A 21,295-nucleotide genomic window follows, 5' to 3' on the forward strand; every position below is an offset into this window, starting at 1 on the left:
ATAAGTTTAAGAGTTAGGATTGCATTTAGAGTTAGGGTTAGCACTAGGGTTATCATTTAGATAAGGGTTAGTGTTGGATAAGGTTTAGGGTTAGGTTTAGATTAGGGATAGGGAGTAGAGGTAGAGTCAGGGTCAGGGCTAGAGTACAGGTTAGGTTTAGGGGTAAGGGCCTATGGTGAGTGCTTGGGGTTAGGCATTTGAGATAGGGTTAGGGATAGTTTTCAGGATAGGGTTAGGCTTACTGTTAGGGTTAGGCTTAGGAGTTAGGGTTAGAATTGGGGTAAGGTCTTGGGGTGACAGATTAGTTTTAGGATAGTGTTAGGTTTGGTGGTAGGGGTTTATTAGTTTTAGGTTAGTGTTAGGGTTGGTGGTAGGGGTTTATTTAGGGTTAGGGAGTAGTGTTATTATAAGTGGTTAGGATTACTGTAAGGGGGTAGGGTTAGGGGTTGGGATAGGGTTAAGGTTAGAATGACGGGTTAGGGTTGCAATTAGGGTTTGGGATTAAGGGGTAGAGTTAGGTTTCAGGACAGGGGTTTGGGGTTCAGATTAGAGTCAGGGTTAGGGTTTAGGATAAGGATTAGGCTTTTGGTAAGTATTGGGTTAGTGTTATGGGTTGGGGTTACAGAGTAGCGGAAGTGGTTAGGAGTAGGTTTAGGTACTAGGATTAGATTTTGGGTAAGAGTTAGGGTTTGGATTTACATTTTGGATTTAGTTAGTGTTCAGGTTAGAGTTCAGGTTAGTGGTTAGTTTTAGATTTATAGTTAGGATTAGATTTAGGGGCCAGGGAGTTGTGTCAGTGGAAGTGGTTAAGGTTTGGGGTTAGTTTTAGGATTCAGTGTTTGAATTAGGGTTAAGTTTCAGATTAGATTTAGGGTTAGGGTTAGATTAGGGTTAGGGGATGGTGTTTACAGTTAGACTTATGGTTAGGGCTTTGGATGAGGTTTATAGTTAGGATTAGATTATTGTTAGGATATAGTTAGTCTTAGGGCTAAGCATAAGGTTTCAGAGTTAGGGAATAGTGTTAGTGTAAGCAGTTAGGGTTAGGTTTTAATATTAGGGTTGAAGGGTAGGACTAGGGTTAGGGTTAGAGTTAGGATTATGGGTAAGTATGAGAGTTAGGTTTAGAAGAGGGTTAGAATGTAGGGTCGGAGTTAGCATTAGGGGTTAGTTTGGTGTTTTGGGTTAGAGTTAGGATTATGTTTTAGCTTTAGATTTAGGTTAGAGTTAGGGATGGGGTTAGCACTAGGGTTAGGGTTAGTGTTAGGCAGTAGTGTTAGTGGAATGGTCAGAGTGAGGTTTTAGATTTATACTGGAGATGGAGGTTGGGGTTGGCATTAAGGGTTGCAATTCTGGTTAGTGGTTAGGGGGTAGTGTTAGTGTAAGTCATTAGGATTAGTGTTAAGGGGTTAGGTTTAAGGGTTAGGGATCGGGATAGCTTTAGGGTTAGGATAATGGATTAGGGTTTGAATTAGGGTTAGTTTAGGGTTAGAGTCAGTCGTAAGAGTTGCAGGTTAGGATTTGGGTTAGGGCTTGGTTTAGTGTAGTGTTTGGTTTAAGGCTGGTGTTAGTATGATGGGTTAGGGTTAGTTTTAGGGTTAGGCTAGGGTTATGGGTTAGAGTTAGAGGTCATATTAGGGTGATATTTCAGGTAAGAGTTAGGGTAAGGCTAGGGTTAGTGTTAGTTTTAGGGTTGGGGGGGGTTGGTTTAGGTTAGATTTTGTGCAAGAGGTAGGGTTAGGGTGGTTGGGTTAATATTATGGTTAGTTTATGTGAATGATAGGTTTAGGGTAAGTTTTAAGTGCAGGGGTTAGGATTAGGGTTAGGGTAAGGGATGGATAAGTGTTAGGGTTAGGTCTTAGGCAGTGGTGTCAGTGGAAGTGGTTAGGGTTGGGGTCTGGCTCAGGGTCCCAGGGGGATTTGTGAGGTACCAAGGCCTGGATGAAGAGCTCCCTTCTTGGTCGCACACGTCCAAAAGACAGGGACACGTCTGTGACTGATCTGCCTGGCGCTGTCCCACCAGCAGTGGCAGATGCATCCTGGAGAGGAGTGGAGCTGCCAGGCACTGTCAGAGGATCTCCCTGAGGTGCCACTCGCTGCCCACCCAGACTCACGCACTGTCCCTGGCTGGGACAGATACACCACCTACGAGCTCTGGACACAGGACACAACAGTCCAACCGCAAAGACCGTCTCTCCTATCCTGAAAGACTCTTATGACCCCTGGAGCCCAAAGCCATGGACCACATGAACTCATTGGACATTTTAGAGGCGTGGCCTATAGACTGAGAAATGAGATCTGTGTGTATATCCAGAGATAGGAAAAGTGCTGTTGATTAACTGGAATGTATTGGAGAGTGTGGGACCCGGGCACAACACAGATGGTACAGAATAAGGGGGGGGCACTGTCCTGGTTTCAGCTGGGAGAGAGTTAATTTTCTTCCTAGTAGCTGGTAGAGTGCTGTGTGTTGGATTTAATCTGAGAAGAATGTTGATAGCACAGGGATGTTTTGGTTGTTGCTAAGCCATGTTTATCCCAAACCAAGGACTTTTCATCAAGGAGGCTGGAGATGCACAAGAAGGTGGGAGGGGCACAGGCAGGACAGCTGGTCCAAGTGGCCAAAGGGATATTCCACACCATATGATGTCATGCTTGGTATGTAAACTAGAAAAAGTTATCTGGGGGACCACTGTTTTGGATCTGGCTGGGTGTCACTCAGTGGGTTGTGAGCAATTGCATTGTGCGTGACGTGGTTTATATCTCCTGTTATTATTATTACCATTTTTGCAATTACTACTATTACTACTGCCATCATTATTATTATAATTACTATTACTATTACTATAATTATTTTATTTATTATCATTATTATATTATATGTATTGTAGCTATTGTTGCTATTGTTGCTGTTGTTGCTATTGTTGCTGCTGTTATTGTTTTGCCTTTCTGTCTCATTAAACTGTCTTCATTTTAACCCAAGATGTTCATTTCTTTCCTGAGTCCCTCTCCTGTCCCACTGGGCTAGAGGGAGTAAGAGAAGGGCTGCTCTGTTGCTGGAGCAGGACTCTTGTTCTGGTCTGAGGAGAGGGGCTGGCGCTGATGGACACAGGTCATCTGTGGTGGGGACCTGCTGGAGTTGAATCTGCTTTTCCTGTCTGTCCACACCTCCTCAGGAGACACTCTGCATCGGTATCCATGGGGGAATTCTTCTATCACAGTTTCAAAGTGCTCACTGCCAAAACAGTGTCATCCTGACCAAGTTCTCTGTCATCCTCACTCACACAAGATAAATCAACCCGTTGCCCATGTCATTGAGGAGCTCCATATATCCGAGCTGATCCTTCACACAGGGGGATCCCTCTGTCCTCATCCTCCCTGAGACTCTCTCCAGCAGACCCTGTATCCTTCAGCTGAAACACCACAGCTCAGCAAGCTGTCCCACCTCACCTCATATAATCCAAAAATGTCACAGTGCTTTGACAAGACATGGGGCTCCTCCTGGTAGTGGATGTTCGGAAGTTTGTTCACTGCTACACCACCTGGGTTTCCACCATCTAGAGTGACACAGATTGCCTCTGTGATACCCCTCTTGTAGAGCCAGACCTAATGAACAGCATTTTAAACAGTACCTCAGAGTCTGAGTGCATTTCTTTCTGGGTTCATACCAGACCAGCATCAACTGGGAAATAACACTCTCCCAGCACTCTTGGATGCAAACCCTCTGGTCCCAAGGGCTGGTAAGGCTGCAGTTTGCTCATGAAACCCCTGGTTTGATCCCCATCCACCACAGCTGTTGCCCTCCAGAGTCCTGCCTGGAAGCACAAAGGCCTGGAAGACTTTGCTGCTGACAACTGAGGCAAAGACACGGAGACATCTTAGGTCTACCTACACCTTGTCTTACTAAATTCAGTAGTAGTCTCACAGTATTTAGGATTCTTCTTTAGCTGTTTCTGGAATAGCAACAGCTTATCTTGATGACCTTCAGTTCCTTTTGGAGTTTTAATTATGTTTTGATATGAACCATTGCTGTGCCTGGAGGACGCTGTTCTTGAAAACAAGATGTATCCAGGCATATTGTGAAAGTATTTGGTCTTTTCATTGATTGTATCATCAAGAGACTGAGTGAAGATCCCTGTGTGATGTGCTGCTTGTCCATGCAATGCCTGCAGCTGTTGGGTAGAGAAGAGACCAACCTTGCTTTTCTGATGACATCTGATGACTGATACCTTGGACTGATTGTATCAGTCAAAGATACACAGGCAATAAATCACATTCTGCAATGCTGTCTGGGGCAGCTGTGATGCACCTCCCTGAATGGGAATGGATTTTCTGTAGGTCCTGTGTGGTCCGTGTCAGCCTTGGCATCTTATGTGGGCCTGAATTGGAACATGAAATGGAACACCTACCCTGTGTTCTGTCAGGCAATGTGGGGATGACCATGGGACAACTGCCAATGTAGTCACTGGAGAGCTTGGAAATTCAGCTGATGGACATGAGAGAGAAGGAGCTGGCCCTATGGTACAGGACTGCAACCATTCCTATGCATAACAACATAAACTGCCATAACAATAGTGAGCAGGAAAAGGGCCTTTTGGCCTTTATTTGGACATGACCTGTCATTTGACTTGGCCAAAGGACTTTCCCACCAGGCTCATGTATGATCCCCAAGATGTGACCCTGTCTCTATGAACTTGTCCATAGGACCTTTTAGTTACCTGCAGTGTATCTGGTACCACCTCTGGAAACACAAATGTCACCAGTTACTTGCAGCTGAACATCTCACTCCTGCCTCTGTCTCCCTTAATTAGCACAGGAGTGGAGAAAAGAGGCTGACATGCTTCTTTGTGTGTCTCTTTTGTGAGCTCCTAAACAAAGGCAAGAGGAATCCCACCTCCTGTAGGTGTGTGGCAGGGATGGCAGAGCTGAGTGTCCTTCAAGTGCTGGGAATAGAAATGCAGGAGGAAAAGCCTCCACTGACTCAGCTGAATCCCTTCCTTCAGCATGGGTAACGAAGATCCCTCCCTGTCACTTTCTGGGTGTCCTGACTAATAATAAGTCAAAACAAAAGAAAAAAAAAAATAGACGATAATTAGAGGTAACTTTGAGAGGGAAAATACACTGCTGGAAATAAGTGTTTCTGCCCAGCATAAGGAGGGAACATCAGTGATGACTTGAGGCTGTTTCACAGCAGGTGCCCCAGAGACACCTGGAGGATCCCAGAGGGGACAGAGAAAGGGACATCGTGGGCTGCTTCTGTGCTGTGAGCTGGGCTGGGCTCCTGGGACACAGGGAGCTCATGGCAGCGGCAGCGCTGCAGAGAGACAGCTCTGCCCAGGAGCAGCTCCTCTGCACACGCAGCAGGGCTGAGGGCTCTGCCTGCAGCACCGAGGGCACAGAGACAGGCACAGAGAGGTTAAAGACAACATGGGGTGGAGGATGCTGAGACATCACTGGGAGAGAAATCTTCACAGCCCTGAAAAGAGTAAGTCTCTGGCTACAGCCCAGTTCAGCTGCAGTTCCTGGAGAGATGTTAAAGCTGGAACATTCCACAAGCTGTGGCATCTGTCAGGAGGGACGTTGCAGTTTCTCCAGTGTAGAGAAAACATATTATATAGAGAGGAGTTTCTCTGCTGCACCTTCAGAGGGACATTTCTAATGGGCTTTTTCAAGGAGAAGGTAAAGGAAGGAATTACAGTAAAGATAGGGAACTTTCTCAAGTCCTTATTTTCAATTTGTTTCTCTTGGGGAATTTGAGAGGAGAAACGGAAAAGGAGCTCTCATACTTGAACAAGTCATGGAGACCACTCAGCTGTAACTTCGTCAGTAGGTCTGATAGGAGCCTCCTGATGAGCCCTCATCCACTCCTCTGCCCATGGACAGATGCAGTATCGCCTTTGCTGGACCCAGCAGGATCACCCACCTGTCTTTGTTTTCAACAGGAAGATGCTCCCAGGCGGTGCCCTGCAAACAGGCAGGTGTCTGTAGGGCCAGGGTGAGCGCACAGAGTTTGGGATGGGGTCTGTGAGCACTGACAGGGAAAAGACATGGGACAGGGAATCACCTCCCAGGAGGAAAATCTCCTGGCAGCAGGGACATGATCTGGGAAGGAGGAGACAAACCAGAGCTCTTGTGGGAGGGAGGATGTAGAAATCTCTGACTGACCCCCTGCAGTGCAGATCCCTCCTCTGAGCAGCCCCCTCGCCTGCTCTCCCACCCAGCAAAGCCTCTGCCCTCAGGGCCGGGGGCTCCAAGGCATGAAGCAGCTCCTGTGCAGCCAGAGCTGCAGTTCCTCTGCAGAGCACAGGGGCTGAGAGCAGCTGCCCGGCACTGTTGGTGTCTGGGAGGTGGCTGCACAGCTGGGGAAGGGTGACGCTGTCTGAGGGCCCGGCTGCCCCTGCCCTGGCCTCTCTCACACCCACCCTCACCAGATTTTTCCTTCTTGCTCCCCTGCTCTGGGTCACTGCTGTTGGGATCTTGTTCTTGCTGCCAGGCTCTCTGGGGATGGCAGTTTCAGCTGCAGAGTCACAGCCCGATCTTGTGGGTCCTTTCCTGCAGCTGTGTCCATGGGCACACGTGTCCCAGCTTTGCTCTGACCTGTGGGGTGTGGGCAATGAGGTCTGTGGGGCTGGACAACAAACTGAGACTCCCTGAATCAAATGCTATCAGGACACTCTGCTATCTCCCTGAGGTTTCCTTCCAAGCTGTGAGTTTCCCTCCAGGATACAAAACTGTCCTACAACATCTTCGTATTATCTCAATACCCAGTGGAGAACCACAGAGATCCTAAAGAAAGAAAATATTGCTGGGTTTGTGAAATGAGCCATGTGTGTCCTGGGCTAATTTTGGGGTGCTGAGACCTTAGAAAACAGTGAGATGTGTAGTGGTCTGAGGTGGATCCCTCTGCTCTCAGCAGTGTCTGGTGGCTTTTCAGGGTAACATGGGAGTGTGATCACCCTCCATCTCAGAAAGGTGCCAGCCCAGGGCAGCTGGAGCAAGACAGAGGGACAGACCAGCTCCCCTCACTCTGCACTAAGCCACAGGCAGCCTCTTGCCTTGCAGGACTCGCTCTGTTCTCCCTGAGTGCAGCAGAAATGCTGATGGTTTCTGACATCCAAGAACATTCCCCAGGGTGAGAGGGGAGAAGGAGCTGTAAAAAACCCCAAACCTCTCAAAACGCCTTCTGCCACCTCATTTCCTTATCCCTGGGAGTGCAGATGCTGACAGGTATTTCTGCACCAGGAGCAGCTTCATGTGACAAAGCTGAACCCCAGGACTGTCCCCTGCCCCCGTTCCCATGACCCCACTGCTGCAGAGCAGGGCTGACTCCTCAGCAGCCAGCGGGCACAGGCCCTGCTCCTCACGGCACCTCCAGCCAGCACCACCCAGGGCTCAGACACGGAGCTGAGGGAAGGTCTGGAAAAGGACAAGGGGGTGTGGAGCAGGGGGGGTGTGTGAGAAATGGCTTAGACTTTGCTCAGAGAAATCTCCCCAAAACTCTCACTGTCTTTTTCTTCTGTGATAGCCCCTATAGCCAAAATCAGCAGATGTCCAACAGCAGCTCCATCACCCAGTTCCTCCTCCTGGCGTTCACAGACACACGGGAGCTGCAGCTCTTGCACTTCTGGCTCTTCCTGGGCATCTACCTGGCTGCCCTCCTGGGCAACGGCCTCATCATCATCACCATAGCCTGTGACCAGCACCTGCACACCCCCATGTACTTCTTCCTGCTCAACCTCTCCGTCATTGACCTGGGCTACATCTCAACCACTGTCCCCAAGTCCATGGCCAATTTCCTCTGGAACACCAGGGCCATCTCCTACACAGGATGTGCTGCCCAAGTGTTTCTCTTTGTCTTTTTAGCTTCAGCAGAGTATTGGCTCCTCACCATCATGGCCTATGACCGCTATGCTGCCATCTGCAAACCCCTGCACTACGGGACCCTCCTGGGCAGCAGAGCTTGTGTCCACATGGCAGCAGCTGCCTGGGCCACTGGGTTCCTCTATTCTCTGCTGCACACAGCAAATACGTTTTCACTACCACTCTGCAAGGGCAATGCCCTGGGCCAGTTCCTCTGTGAAATCCCCCAGATCCTCAAGCTCTTCTGCTCAGACACCTACCTCAGGGAAGTCTGGGTTCTCGTGATTTCTTTCTCAGTGGCATTCGGCTGTTTTGTGTTCATTGTGCTGTCCTATGTGCAGATCTTCAGGGCTGTGCTGAGGATCCCCTCTGAGCAGGGTCGGCACAAAGCCTTTTCCACCTGCCTCCCTCACCTTGCCGTGGTCTCCCTGTTTATCAGCACTGTCATATTTTCCTACCTGAAGCCCCCCTCCATCTCCTCCCCATCCCTGGATCTGGTGGTGTCTGTTCTGTACTCAGTGGTGCCTCCAGCAGTGAACCCCTTCATCTACAGTATGAGGAACAAGGAGATCAAGGATTCAGTGTGGCAACTAATGAATGGCTGTTTTATGAAGCAATAAACTGCCCATAATCTTCTGCATGGCATATATAATATAAATAATTTTCTCACTGAGTGGTTGTGCCCATGTCCACTGGACACTCTAGAGAACCTGCTGCAGGTCAGTCGTCACGGACCGGCCTCTCACAACCACCATTTCCAGCACTGGCTTCTCACTTCAGCTTGAAGAGTTTCTTTGTCCCTCCCTGGCAGCACAACTAATGAGTAGGTCAGATGTCCATGTTTGCATTGTATAGACAAGATGTAAACAAATGTACAAAGTGCTTCTGAGGTCATGAACCCAAGTGAGCAGAAACACCATCAGCTATTCCTTGGGGTTCCATGAAGGTCAGTGGGACAGACAGTGTCTTGATGCGATTTCATATTGAGAGTAACATCCTTTGGGGAACCACCTGAATGTAGCACTGGGATGTGCTTCCTGGAACAGAAGATCCCGTGTCCATTCTTTATGCCATGAAGCATCTCATGTAAGTGCAGAGAAGGGTGACAAATGGCAGGGCTGAGGTGCCTCCCAGCCCCCTGGAGTGGCAGCAGGAGGTCAGAGAGACACAGTGACTCCTGCATCTGTGTGTACAAGGGAAACACTCTGTCTCTCAACATCCATGGATGCATAAGGAGTCCATGGTAGGTTACTTCTCTCTGGTCAGGCTAAAGACCACAAGAAGTCTGTCGGTTTGGGTCCCTGCCTGCAGAGCAGTTTCTGAGATAGTTGAGCTTTCCATGGTAGTGGGAAGAGGCCAGAGAGGGGAAAAAAAATAATAACTGAAAAGGACAACTTGGGAGGTGCATTCTGGATATCAGGAGGAAGAAATGTCAGTGGAAGGGCAGTGCTGCGGTGCAGGAGGTCACCCAGAGGCAGTCGGGATCAGCCCATGGCTTTGTGTTTCAACAAACAGCCAGTGAGGGTGCAGTGAATGAGGCACGGACTCTCGGGAAGGTGCAATGAGAGACATTTATTACAAACTCAGGCTTCCATTTATACTTGCTGTGATTCTTGCTCAAGCATTTGCTGATTTGCTGAGCGAGTCATTACATAAACGATATATTTTGTGTTCCCACCAAAGTTACTGCCATAAACACAGGTTTTGTCTGTCATAAGCTATCCCTCTGTCCTTGATGTATCAATCCTGTATCAGTCCCTCTCTCCTTGATGTCTCACATAGCATACAGTACTTGCTTCTTGTATTTTTCCACTAGCGCTTGTTCTCACACTGTCGACTCTCGCAGTTTCTCACAGGTCTAATCTTATCACACTGCCACATCTCCCCTTCGTGTTTAATAAGTGCGTAGCCATAGCAGTATGTAATTGCATAGCTATTACCTGATTAAACCTTTTTTTGATCATTTGTTGTAACTAGATGTCTCTTTAAGACGGTTTAAAAACCCAGTTGGAGATTCCTTACAATCCTGTTTAATCTCAAAAAGTTTTGGCATATTTATAGCTGTAGGTATAGTGTGTCTAATCCTGTATAAAATCCGCTGTCAATAGCAATTCAGCCTGACACTAGATTTAAGAACGTTATGATCCCACCCTGGATCGAACAAGGGACAATTTTGATCTAATGTTCCCTGTAGATTCCCTGCCAATATCTGCCCTATACAACAGTGTTTCAACCTCTTTCCCTGATTATCCTGTTCAAGGGTCAAAACAAATGGATCTGAAGGGGATAAATATAATGCCTATGTATCCTTATTTATTGTGTAATATGCATTATGCAATAGGCAATATATGATTTAAAATACACTTCTTATGATGTATTACATATAAGGCATTACTATACTACACATCACAAAGTATACCCACCTAGATCTGTGCAGCATATTCATATTATTTACAGTGGCCTCCATTGATTACAATGTTCAAATAGATTCCCCTCGGTTGCTGTTCCCCAGGGAGTCAAACAATCTCTTTCCAACGTCACAAAATACAACCCGGGGCGGGGAGGGGATTCCTTCCGAATCCCTCCTGTCGATTATCCACTTACCTGTTTCACAATCACAATAACAGACAGTTGCTATACCGTAAGTATTGGACTCGAAAATCACCGAAGACACAACCAACAACAGCAACAAATCACTAAAGACGCAAACAACGATACAATTACTAATGCATGAACAACAAAGTCACTAAAGGTACCTTTATCAAATTACTATTTTCTTGTTTTTCTCTTTTATTTAGTGTTTCCTCATTTTTCTCTAATTTCCTTACTTTTCTTTTTTCTTTTTATTTTTTTTCTTTTCTTTTATTTTATTTTCCCCTTTTTTAAAGTTACCCAAGTTACCAAAGCTTCCAAAATGCAAAGGCCCAATGCGCTGGTATCCCCCCGAAAGGCAGACAAGTTCCACATGTGTCACTTGGGTCACCAAAGTATCAATAACCAAAATGCAAAGACTCAATGCGCTGGCAATAAAACCACGTTAGACACTCACTCACTCCCTTCCCTCGAAAGGGAAAGGAGAAACTTGGATTGAGATAAACAGCGTTTAATAAAATAACAAAATACTAATACACTGCTAGTAAGTATCTATATAATACAGAGATAAAAGCTACGCAATGCAGTTCCTCACAAACTCTGTCTGCACACAGCCAGTCCCAGGAAGCAGCACCCTGGTCCCAACAGCCGATCCCAAAGAGAGAAACAACGCAGAAAAGCGCAGAGGCCTCTCCAAAATGGCAAAAGGCCAAATCAAACGTCCCGAACTGAACTCCCCTGGCTCCCATAAAAAAAATAAGAAAGAACTCACAAGAGAAATAAAAGTGCCCAAAGGCCGAGAGAGAGAGGCCAGAAGATCCCAACTCTCCTAAAGATGAAGCGTGAGGCTAATGGGATGGAACACTCTCATTGGTCAGCCTGGATGTCAGTCAAGCTCTGCCCCGTCCCTCCCCCCTTCCTCGCTGCCTCACACCTGTGGGCAGAGCACTCAGAGTGTCCTTGGCTCTCAGACCAGAGCAATTGCCAACACCAACTGTGCTGGGCTGTTCTCTCTTGTTCTCAAACTAGATCCAAATAATGACCGTGCTAGCTATGAAAAAGTAAGGTTTCTAACTGCATGAGGAAAATTAACTCCTTTTCAGTCAAACCAGCACAGACCAGCTCTCCCATGCCAGACCAACAAAGCTAGAGAAGTAGTAAAGAAATTATTGAAGGGAAACAGTCTCAGCACAGCAGCTCTGCCACGGAGCACCAGCCTTGTCCTTTCCAGAGCTGTTCTCCTTCCACTTCCCCGCTCTCCTGTGAGCCCTTGTGTTGGTGTAAGATCTGAGCACTCCTGACCCTTGGTTACAGTCCCGCTGCGTGTCAGTCCTGTGACCACAGGCAGGGACAGGCAATGGGCACTTCTGTGACAGAGCTGCCTCCAGAACAGCATCTCCATCAGCAAGGGGATCTCCTTAGCACAGTGCTCGAAGGCTTAGGTCTTCTTCCAGAGTTGCTCTCCAGAATAGGTGTAAGGAATAGACCCTCGAAACGCTTTGTTTTCTGTGTTTTCTGTGGGCTCAGTGGGATGAGATCAGGGTCCCAGTTTGGCTTTTGAGGGACTTAGAGCTGGTGGCTCAGGTTTGGGTTGTTGGTGTCCAGCACCCAGGCAGGTGGTGGATAAGGCAGAGCAGCTCTGAGCACCCTCCATGGCCACCTCAGAGCTCGTGTGGGAGGTGGTCACAGTGACAGTGACCAACATCAGCTGGGTCTGTCTCTCAACCTGACCAGTATGTCCCTGCAGAGCCACCACAGCCTGGGCATCACAGCTCACTCACTGCACAGAGCAAAAGCCCCAGCTCGGGGGCTGTGGGGAGTGTGGGAACAGGGTGCAGGAACATCTGGCCAGGCCCGTGCAGATGTGCTCTCCTTGAGGAAAGGCTCTGTGGGGAGATGAGATGTCCCAGGAGAAGAGCAGGGCACCGTGTGTGTGCAGACACGGAAAGCGAAACCCTTTTCTGCCATGGGTGCCAGTTTGACTTATTAACAGCTGACAAAGCAGAGCTTCACTCCAGGAGAACCTTGAAAAACTCTGGGATTGGGCAATAAAAACCTCATGAAATTTTAGAAGGAGAAGTTGCTGGTTCTTTACTGGGGACAGAATAACCCCACACATGAGGGCAGGCTGGGACCTGAACAGCTCAGGAGTGATTCTGAGCAGAGGGGGCTGGGCATTGCGAGGGATGCCATACGAGCCAGTGGTGCATGCTCACCATGAGTAAGGCCATGGGCATGTGGGGCTGCATTAGGAGGAGTGTGGCCAAAAAACAACAGAATTATCGTTCCCTTTGAATCAGTGCTGTGGTGGCCACATCTGGGCTAGTGTGTGTTGGTGTGGGACTCCCTGTTCTGGAGGAATGGAGAGGAACTAGAGAAGCTCCAGAGATCTGCCAGGATGTGGTTTGGGGCCTTTGAGAGAGGCAGAGAAACATGGGTTTCTTGAGCCTGGTGAAGTGCAGGCTCAGGGCACTGTAGCAGTAGCCTGCAACTGCTTGAAGGGTGGTTTCAGAGATAATGGAGCTTTTCTTGGTAGTAGAAAGTGAAGGAAACCTCCACAAAGTGCAACTTGGAAGGTTCAAGATTGGAGGTTCAGAAAAAGACATCTCAGTCCAAGGGCAGCGCTGTGGTACAAGAGGTCACGCAAAGGGAGTCTGAATCAGCCCATGGCCTTGGGCTTCAAGGAAAGAGCAGTGAGGGTGGAGAGACATCCGTGAAAGTAGGAAATGCTGGGATGAGAGCTAGGTAGGAAAGCAAGGTGGATGTCAACAGCCTGAAGGCACAAAGGTGCCTGAAGGGGACAGTATCAGCAAACATGAAGTAGACATGGCCAAGGGCTCTGGTGAGGCTGAAAGGCCAGAAGGACCAAGGTCTTTGTCCCCCTGGCTATGGCAGTTGTATCTGTCTCTGAGAGCTACCAGAATAAACTCTGTTTTGAGGCCCTGGACTTTGATTCTCGTTGCCCCTTTTTGGGGAAGCCAGGAGGGGTTGTACAGTTTCCTACACTTGGCCTTGCTCAAACTCACACCCCACTGCTCCAGGAAGAGCCCTGAGCCACGCATGAGGGATCTGCCTTCCCAGGGCCTGGGGTCAGGGTTTGGCCTTTAGCTGGTAAAACAGACCAAGGATTTTCTCCATAGCAGACCAACCTGTACAGTGACTTTTCCTATCTGCAATCACAACCTTCAATTATCTTCTCTAACGAGTCCATGGAGAGGCTTTGTCAATAATGACCCTCAGTGGGGTCAATCAATGTTTCAAGGTACTTTGAGTTGCGCTTCTGACTTCCACCTCCTGAGCGATTTGTTCAGTCTCCTCTCAGTATCTGTAGTTCATGGACTAAGGGCCAAATACACCATGGGGCTCATTAAAATACAGAAAGTATTAATGAACTCTTTCCCTTCCTGTAATTTTCTTCAAGTCTTCAAGACTAATTTGAGCTGTTTCATAATGTAGCAAAGAAGGAAGATTTCAAAATGCACCTAGCAGAAATTATTCTGTATTTTGAAGGGCATATTATGTTCCTTTTCAGTTCAGTGAACAGGTGATAGTAGCGTTCTCTGGTTGATAACGATCCAGAATGTCTCCTCAGTAGGTCTGGACAGCTAGGAAAAGCAGTCCCTTGACATCCAACATGGTATGGACAACGCTCCTCCTCACCTGCCCAACCTTACCCTTTCTCTCGTTGCCCCCTGGGACTTGTTCTCACTTTTCTTTACATCAGATTTGTCCACATTTCTCTGTAGCTGGATGTTCCAGCTCCTTTGTACCATCTCCCAAATGCTCTTCCTAGAAAGCTGGCTACACAGAGGCACCGAATGATTTTTCCTAATTACAAACAAAGAAAGGTGAAGCACAATTAAGCTTCAAAAATAATAAATGCACTCCTCCACCATAAGTTAAGTACAAGCTGCCTTTAATGAGGTTGTCTTTCAACAAGGGATAATCTTATGAGAAATGTTTTAGGTAAGCAGATAAAAGAATAAGATACAAACATAATTAAAGAGTTGACTAAGGAGACAATTAAACTGCTGCAAAACAGGCAAACATTTAACTACCTGAAGTTCAAAACAGCATCTGGCAAGTTGAGAACAATCTGAATGAATAAAGAATAAGAGAAAGAGAAAACTGGAGAATAATGAAAAGGGTCTTTGTCTCGAGAGTCTGCAACTGAAAATGGGACTTTAGAAACAGTCATTATATCAGGACAGGTGAAAATAGGTGAAAGATCACAGAAATTAAATACACCATAAAACAGGCAGAACAGTGACAAGGATGTTGCAGGAGATCAACACATCTTTGGAATATCCCTTTTGAAAGGTCACAAGATTGGCAGAGGTCTCTTGTGAGTGAGAAAAACCCAATGTTGCAGCCAAAAGTGCCTGCCGGGGAACCACAAGCTGTACAAGAACACTTTGGTGAGGAGTGACCTGTCCAGTGAGTGCACTTGGGTGATATTTCTGGGCACCTACTAGAGAAAAATGTGTCCGAAAGCCATCAGGACTTACCAAGGGTAATTAATGTCTCACAAACTTGATTGGCTTCATGATGAAGTAACTACATTTCTGTATGAGGGGAGAACAGTGGCTGTCATTTACCTCAGCTTCAGCAAGGCTCTTGACATGGTGTCCCTCAATGATCTTGTACCCGAGGTAGGCCATTACAGTCGGATTATCTGACAAACAGATGAGTGAAACCAGTTGGATATCAGGCTGACAGAGCAGTGGTGAAGGGGTCTCATGCCCAACCTCGAGACCACTGGGACTTACTGGGCGCTTGTGGGGCAGCACAGGGGACTCTGCTGAGACCTGGGCAGTTTATTACTTTAATAATCTGTGACCTTGAGGAGACAACTCTCAGCACATTTGTTGATGATGCTAAGTTGAGAAACCTCATAGGCAGGAGGGCTGTCCTGTCAGGAACATCACGACAGAGAAGGACAAAGGGCAGGTCCTGCACCTGGCATAGACTAACCCCTGAAGATGTTGATAACTGGGAGAGAGGTCAGTGGAGGGCTGCTAAGATGCTCAGGGACTGGGACACTTGCTGGGAGGAGAAACTGAGGGAAAGGGCCTTTGTTCAGCCTGGAGAAGAGAAGGCTTTGGGCACCTCGTAACAGCCTCTCTGTCCCTGTGGGGAGGTTTCTCCAGAAGGTGGAGCCAGTCTTGTCATGGCCGTGCTTGGCAGGAGGATAATAGACAACAGTCTGATGTTGAAATAAGGAAGGTTCAGGATGCAGATAAGGAAAATATTCTTCTCCATGAAGGTATCAAAGCATTGGAGCAGCTTCCCCAGCTTTGTTGTGCTGTCTCTGTCCTTGGATGTTTTCCAGCCCCTACATGGTGAAGCCTTGAGCAACGTGGTCTCACTCCACAGCTGAACATGCTGTGAGGAGGAGGTCAGACCTGAGACCTCCTGAACTCCCATTCAGGAGAGTGGAAACCCGAATGATGCTGTGGTGTCTTCCCCTCTGAGTCTTCCCCTGATGACAGGAGGGAATGTTCCCGGGTTCCCCATGACCATGGAAGTCAGTCAGTATAGTCAGACCAGCTGGAGCTTGCTTGTCCTCTTGTGATGCTCAGCAATAAAAGCCATGAGAAGGGCCGAGGTGTGCAGGGGGGATTCATAATTAAGGCATTTGCTGTGTTCTGATGTATTTACTGTGTTGTGGTAGGTATTCTGTCTTGTGGAGAGGATAATGGAACGTATCTCCCTCTTCCCTTAGAATCACAGAATGGTTTGGGTTAGAAGAGACCTTAAAGATCATCTAGTTCCAACCCCCCTTACCAGGATCTTCCTCAAGAAAAGGTTGTTTGAATCTCATTGCATTGATTTGACTGAAACTGAGTTAATTTTCTTCATGCAGTTAGAAACTTTTTTGCAGGTAAGATTAGAAACGACGCATTGCAGGACACAGACAGAAATTCACGCAGAGGCAGAGATCTTGTTCAGGAAGGAGCGCAGAGCCTGGCCAAGCAGAGACCTGACCTAGGCCTATGCTGCCTTCTTTATTCATCATTCACAATTTATAGGATTTACAGGTACGGGCCTGGACTAAGATGTTTACAAAAAGGTGCTTTTCCACTAATTGTTATTAAGAACACACTAAACTCATGTGATGTTTGTCTCACTTGTTTTTCCACTCATTCACAGACCAGGCCCAAGGACATTCACACATCCCATGCACTTGAGGGCGGTTATCCAGCCCGAGATACCATTCTCACCAGTCTGGGCTATAACTTTTTACAATTACGAGAAACGTACTTCGAAGTAATCTGTCCAAGGCCCTTTATGTATTCTTATGTTAGTATTATGTCTTCAACCGTCCGGATGGTCATGTTACTATTGATCTTCCTTTATCATCCAGGTGGCTGGAACCACACATCTTGCTTTCCCACATTTTACTTTCAAATAGCTCCATCAGTACCACTGATGGCATTTGTTCCTGATCAGCCAGCCAACTTCCCACCCATCGCATCATCCAAATCTTCAGTTCAGACATCAGAAACCTGCTCTAAGACTTTGGGATACCACATTCAAGGACTGGCAAAAGTCCAGGTACACAACATGCCCTTCTTTCTCCTCTCATGCGGTTTCAGCCGTCCCTTTCTTGTCCTTCAAGGACCTGGAGATGGTTGCAAGAGCATTCGCCTCATCACCTCCCCAGGGACTGAGGCGAAGCTGATCTACATGTAATAGTTCCAGTCTGCTTTCTTGTCCTTCTGGAAGCTGGATTTGATATTTGCCTTTTCTGAGGATCTTGGACTCTCCCTGATCCCTCTTGATTTTCCAAGATGTTTGAGAGAGATCTCACAATGACTGCAGCCAGCTCTAATAGCACCTCTCTGGCCCTTCATACACCAAAAGTTTTCTCCGTATCTCACAGTTCCAGGGGAGTGCCAGGGGCACAGTAAACACCTGTCTAGCTCATCAGGCACTATTTGGAAGAGAATCAGAAGTGAATCCTTCCTGTGTGCCCATGACTCCAATGGGGCCTCTGTGCCACTCACAGCTTTCCTGAGCATTTTTTAAGTGTCTCCCTCTCTGCAAACTTTCTGGTCCTCAGGCTGTAGATGGGGGGATTGAAAAGGAGCATGAGGATGGGCTTTGTTAAACTATTCAAGAGTGTTGTTCTGGGCATCACAGAAACAAGGATGAGGGTGTTGTGGAAAACAGCAGCATTGATGAGGAGAAAGGAACATGTGGAGAATGTCTTCTGGCTACCCACAGAGATCTGATACTCACAGAGAATAACCATGTGAACAGGAAGAAGAGAATGGGAATGGAGAGAGCCTGAGTGTCACGGTGTCACTGCATGAGAGCTCCAGCAATGCGGTAAATCACAGAAGTGGTCAGCTCTGCTGGGGCCACAGAACTGTACCCAGGACACGACTGAAATGATTCCTGTAGATGACAGAGGAGCCCCTAGTGTGTCTGACACTGGAGACAGATGTCCCAGGTCATGAGTCTTGTACAGGGCAGGGGATGACACACAGCCCAGTACTGATCGCAGGATGTGGTCACCAGTAGTGAGTGCTCTGTACAAGGATAAGGTGCAGGAAACAGCACTAACGCAGTGATGAGCAGGGATGGTGCTGTCCCCAGCCACAAAGCTGCCCATCAGCTGGGATAGGGGAGTGGATATGCAGAAAGTCTCCAGGGAGAACAAATGTCCCAAGAACAAGTACATGGGGATGTGCAAATGCTGTTTTGCCACCACCTGCACAATAATGAGGGTTTTCCCAAACAAAAACACCATGCAGGTCATGAGGGAGAGAAGGATTTCCTAAGGGATGGGAACATTCCCCATTCCTGGTAGGAGGGCACCTCCACAACTGCCCCATTGCATTTTTGCCATGTAAGGTTTTAGGTCCCTCTTTCCCCTTGCACTTGGTAGGGATCTTGCGAGGAAGGAGATTTGGTTCTTTTGTAGATACTTGGATATCAGTCAGAAAGACAAGTCATTGCAGGTACTTTTTTTTTTTTTTTAACTAAAAATAGAGTAGAGCCTCATGTTCACATAGTCACAGGATCACGCTAGCAAAGTAGATAATGAAGTTGAAATGGGCTGTCCACATTCCTTTGTGGATAACATTATTAAAGTTAAAAAAAAAAAAAGGCAGAGCAAAAGACAACACAAACACAAAACTGACGACAACAACAACAAACTAATGAGAAAGGATGGACCTGTAATGAGTTACATTATGAGTCATATATTGAACAGATGGACAGTCTAGAGCTTCTGGAAGTCATCCAAGCATCAGTTTCCACACTGCATTCTGGAGTTCCTGGTTTCTCAGGCTGTAGATGAGGGGGTTCAATGTTGGAGGCACCAATGAGTACAGAACTGCCAGCACTAGATCCAGGGATGGGGATGAGATGGAAGGGGACTTCAGGAAAGCAAACAAGTCAGTGCTGACAAACAGGGAGACCACAGTCAGGAGAGGGAGGCACGTGGAAAAGGCTTTGTGCCGTCCCTGCTCAGAGGGGATCCTCAGCATGGCCCTGAAGATCTGCACATAGGACAGCACTATAAGACTATACTACTACTATACTACTACTATAAGACTTTCCATGCAGCCCCCACCGAAAAATTGCTGAGATATTGATGTGATGGTATCAAGGGTTTAGATTGTGGGGTGACAATAAAACCCTGGCAGATGTATTGTTAACCTCCTCTTCTCCCCACTTTCCCCTTTTGCCCCTCCCTCTCCCCCCTTCCCACTCAGCACAGGCGATCGGGAGGAAAAGAAGGACAGAGATAAGAGAGTTGGAAAAATTAAAGATGATTTACTAATGCTACTAATAAGAACAGAGAAAATAATACAAAATATACAAAACCAATCTTGAAAGTCTCAGCAACTGCAGAGCCGGCACCCGAAATCCTGGATTAGACTCTGCAGCCAACCAGAGCTGGATTCAGTCTGTCACTGGCCTCAGTTCGCAGGGACAACTAGCAAGGTCCTCTCCTAATGTCGGCCATAAGAAAAAAGCGAAAAGATCCTCGTGATCTCCCACTTTTATAAGAAGTATTCACGTGAATGGAATGTTATAGACAGTTGGTCAGTTTCTTGGTCAAACTGTTTCTCATTGCCCCTCTCGCGAGATGTCCATCTGTCCTTATCAATAAGTTAGCATTCCATTGCTGTTTTTATCAAAACATGTGTCTGGTTCTCCAGGAAAATGCAGCTAATATGAAGGCTTCAGCTGACAGGCAAAATTCACTGAAAGAGAAACTTGTTTTTTTAACAAAACCAGGACAGATGGATACATCGATAAGGAATTTACTGGACTGTATGAAAAGTGTAACAGTCAATAGCTCGTGTCCAAGTGAAAACCAGGAATGAGCAGTTTCCGTTAATTGTCCATTCTGGGATGAATACTGTTTAATATCTTAATAAATTATATACACAGTGAGACTAAGTACACCCTCAGCAAGTTTTCAGGCACAGTCATAGAACATCACCAGCTGAAATGGATCCATATGGATCATTAAGTCCAACTCCCTGCTCTTTGCAGGATGACCTAAATCACATGACTAAGAGCATCCTCCAGCTGGTCCCTGAACTCTGACAGATTTGGTGACATGGAGACAGTGAGATGAGTTGTTATGTGTCATATGTTGAAGAACACGGACACTTTGTAGCTTCTGGCAGGCATCCAGTCACCAGTCTCCACATTGCATCCTGGAGCTCCTTGTTCCTCATACTGTAGATGAGGGGGTTCACTGCTGGAGGCACCACTGAGTACAGAACAGACACCACGAGATCCAGGGATGGGGAGGAGGTGGAGGAGGGCTTCAGGTGGGAAAATATGAGGGATATCAAGAACAGGGAGACCACAGTCAGGTGAGGGAGGCACATGGAAAAGGCTTTGTGCCGACCCTGCTCAGAGGGGATCCTCAGCACGGCCCTGAAGATCTGCACATAGGACACCACAATGAACACAAAACACCCCAAACAGACAAAAGTACTAAACACGAGAAGTCTAAATTCCCTGAGGTAGGTGTCTGGGCAGGAAAGCTTAAGGATCTGGGCAAGTTCACAGAAGAACTGGTCCACAGAATTGCCCTTGCAGAGTGGCAGTGAAAATGTATTGGCCATGTGCAGCAGAGCATGGAGAAACCCAGTGGCCCAGGCAGCTGCTGCCATGTGGACACAAGCTCTGCTGCCCAGGAGGGTCCCGTAGTGCAGGGGTTTGCAGATGGCAACGTAGCGGTCATAGGCCATGATGGTGAGGAGCCAATACTCTGCTGAAATGAAAAACACAAACATAAAGAGCTGTGCAGTGCATCCTGTGTAGGAAATGGCCCTGGTGTTCCAGAGGGAACAGGCCATGGATTTGGGGAGAGTAGTGGAGATACACCCCAGGTCAAGGAGGGAGAGGTTGAGGAGGAAGAAGTACATGGGGGTGTGCAGGTGCTGGTCCCAGGCTATGGTGATGATGATGATGCCGTTGGCCAGGAGAACAGCCAAGTAGGTTCCCAGGAAGAGCCAGAAGTGCAAGAGCTGCAGCTCCTGTGTATCTCCAAACTCCATGAGGAGGAACTGGGTGATGGAGCTGCTGTTGGACATCTGCTGCCCCTGGTCATGATGATCTGTCCAAGTAGGAAAAGGCAGTGAGCAGTTAGGGCAGAGTTCTTTGATGGAAATCTATTCAATGTCTCATGGAGATCCCCTAGACTGCCTTGGCCCTTTCATGTCCCTTTTATGAGCTCTGCTCTGTGCTGACTGACTGTGCCTCTGGGAGCAGGGGGCTCTGCTGTGGACACACAAATATCCCAATGCTCCTGTCAAGGTAGGAACGACAAGGACAGACAGACAGGTACTCAGGAATTTCTCTTCTTTGG

The 21,295-nt window shown here is 47.4% G+C and overlaps 2 protein-coding genes across 2 annotated transcripts; one reads left to right on the forward strand and one right to left on the reverse strand.

The window, feature by feature from the left end:
* Positions 1-7,541: 7,541 nt before the first annotated feature.
* Positions 7,542-8,474, forward strand: LOC308048919 (olfactory receptor 14C36-like; the record flags this gene model as incomplete). Its single annotated transcript, XM_080358247.1, has 1 exon — positions 7,542-8,474. The coding sequence occupies one exon, from the start codon at positions 7,542-7,544 to the stop codon at positions 8,472-8,474; it is 933 nt and encodes a 310-aa protein (XP_080214373.1).
* An 11,580-nt stretch (positions 8,475-20,054) lies between these two features.
* LOC308048920 (olfactory receptor 14I1-like) lies at positions 20,055-21,020 on the reverse strand (the record flags this gene model as incomplete). Its single annotated transcript, XM_080358248.1, has 1 exon — positions 20,055-21,020. The coding sequence occupies one exon, from the start codon at positions 21,018-21,020 to the stop codon at positions 20,055-20,057; it is 966 nt and encodes a 321-aa protein (XP_080214374.1).
* Positions 21,021-21,295: the final 275 nt, after the last annotated feature.

This window comes from Nesoenas mayeri (genome assembly GCF_963082525.1).
Source record: "Nesoenas mayeri genome assembly, chromosome: 23".
NCBI lineage: Eukaryota > Metazoa > Chordata > Aves > Columbiformes > Columbidae > Nesoenas > Nesoenas mayeri.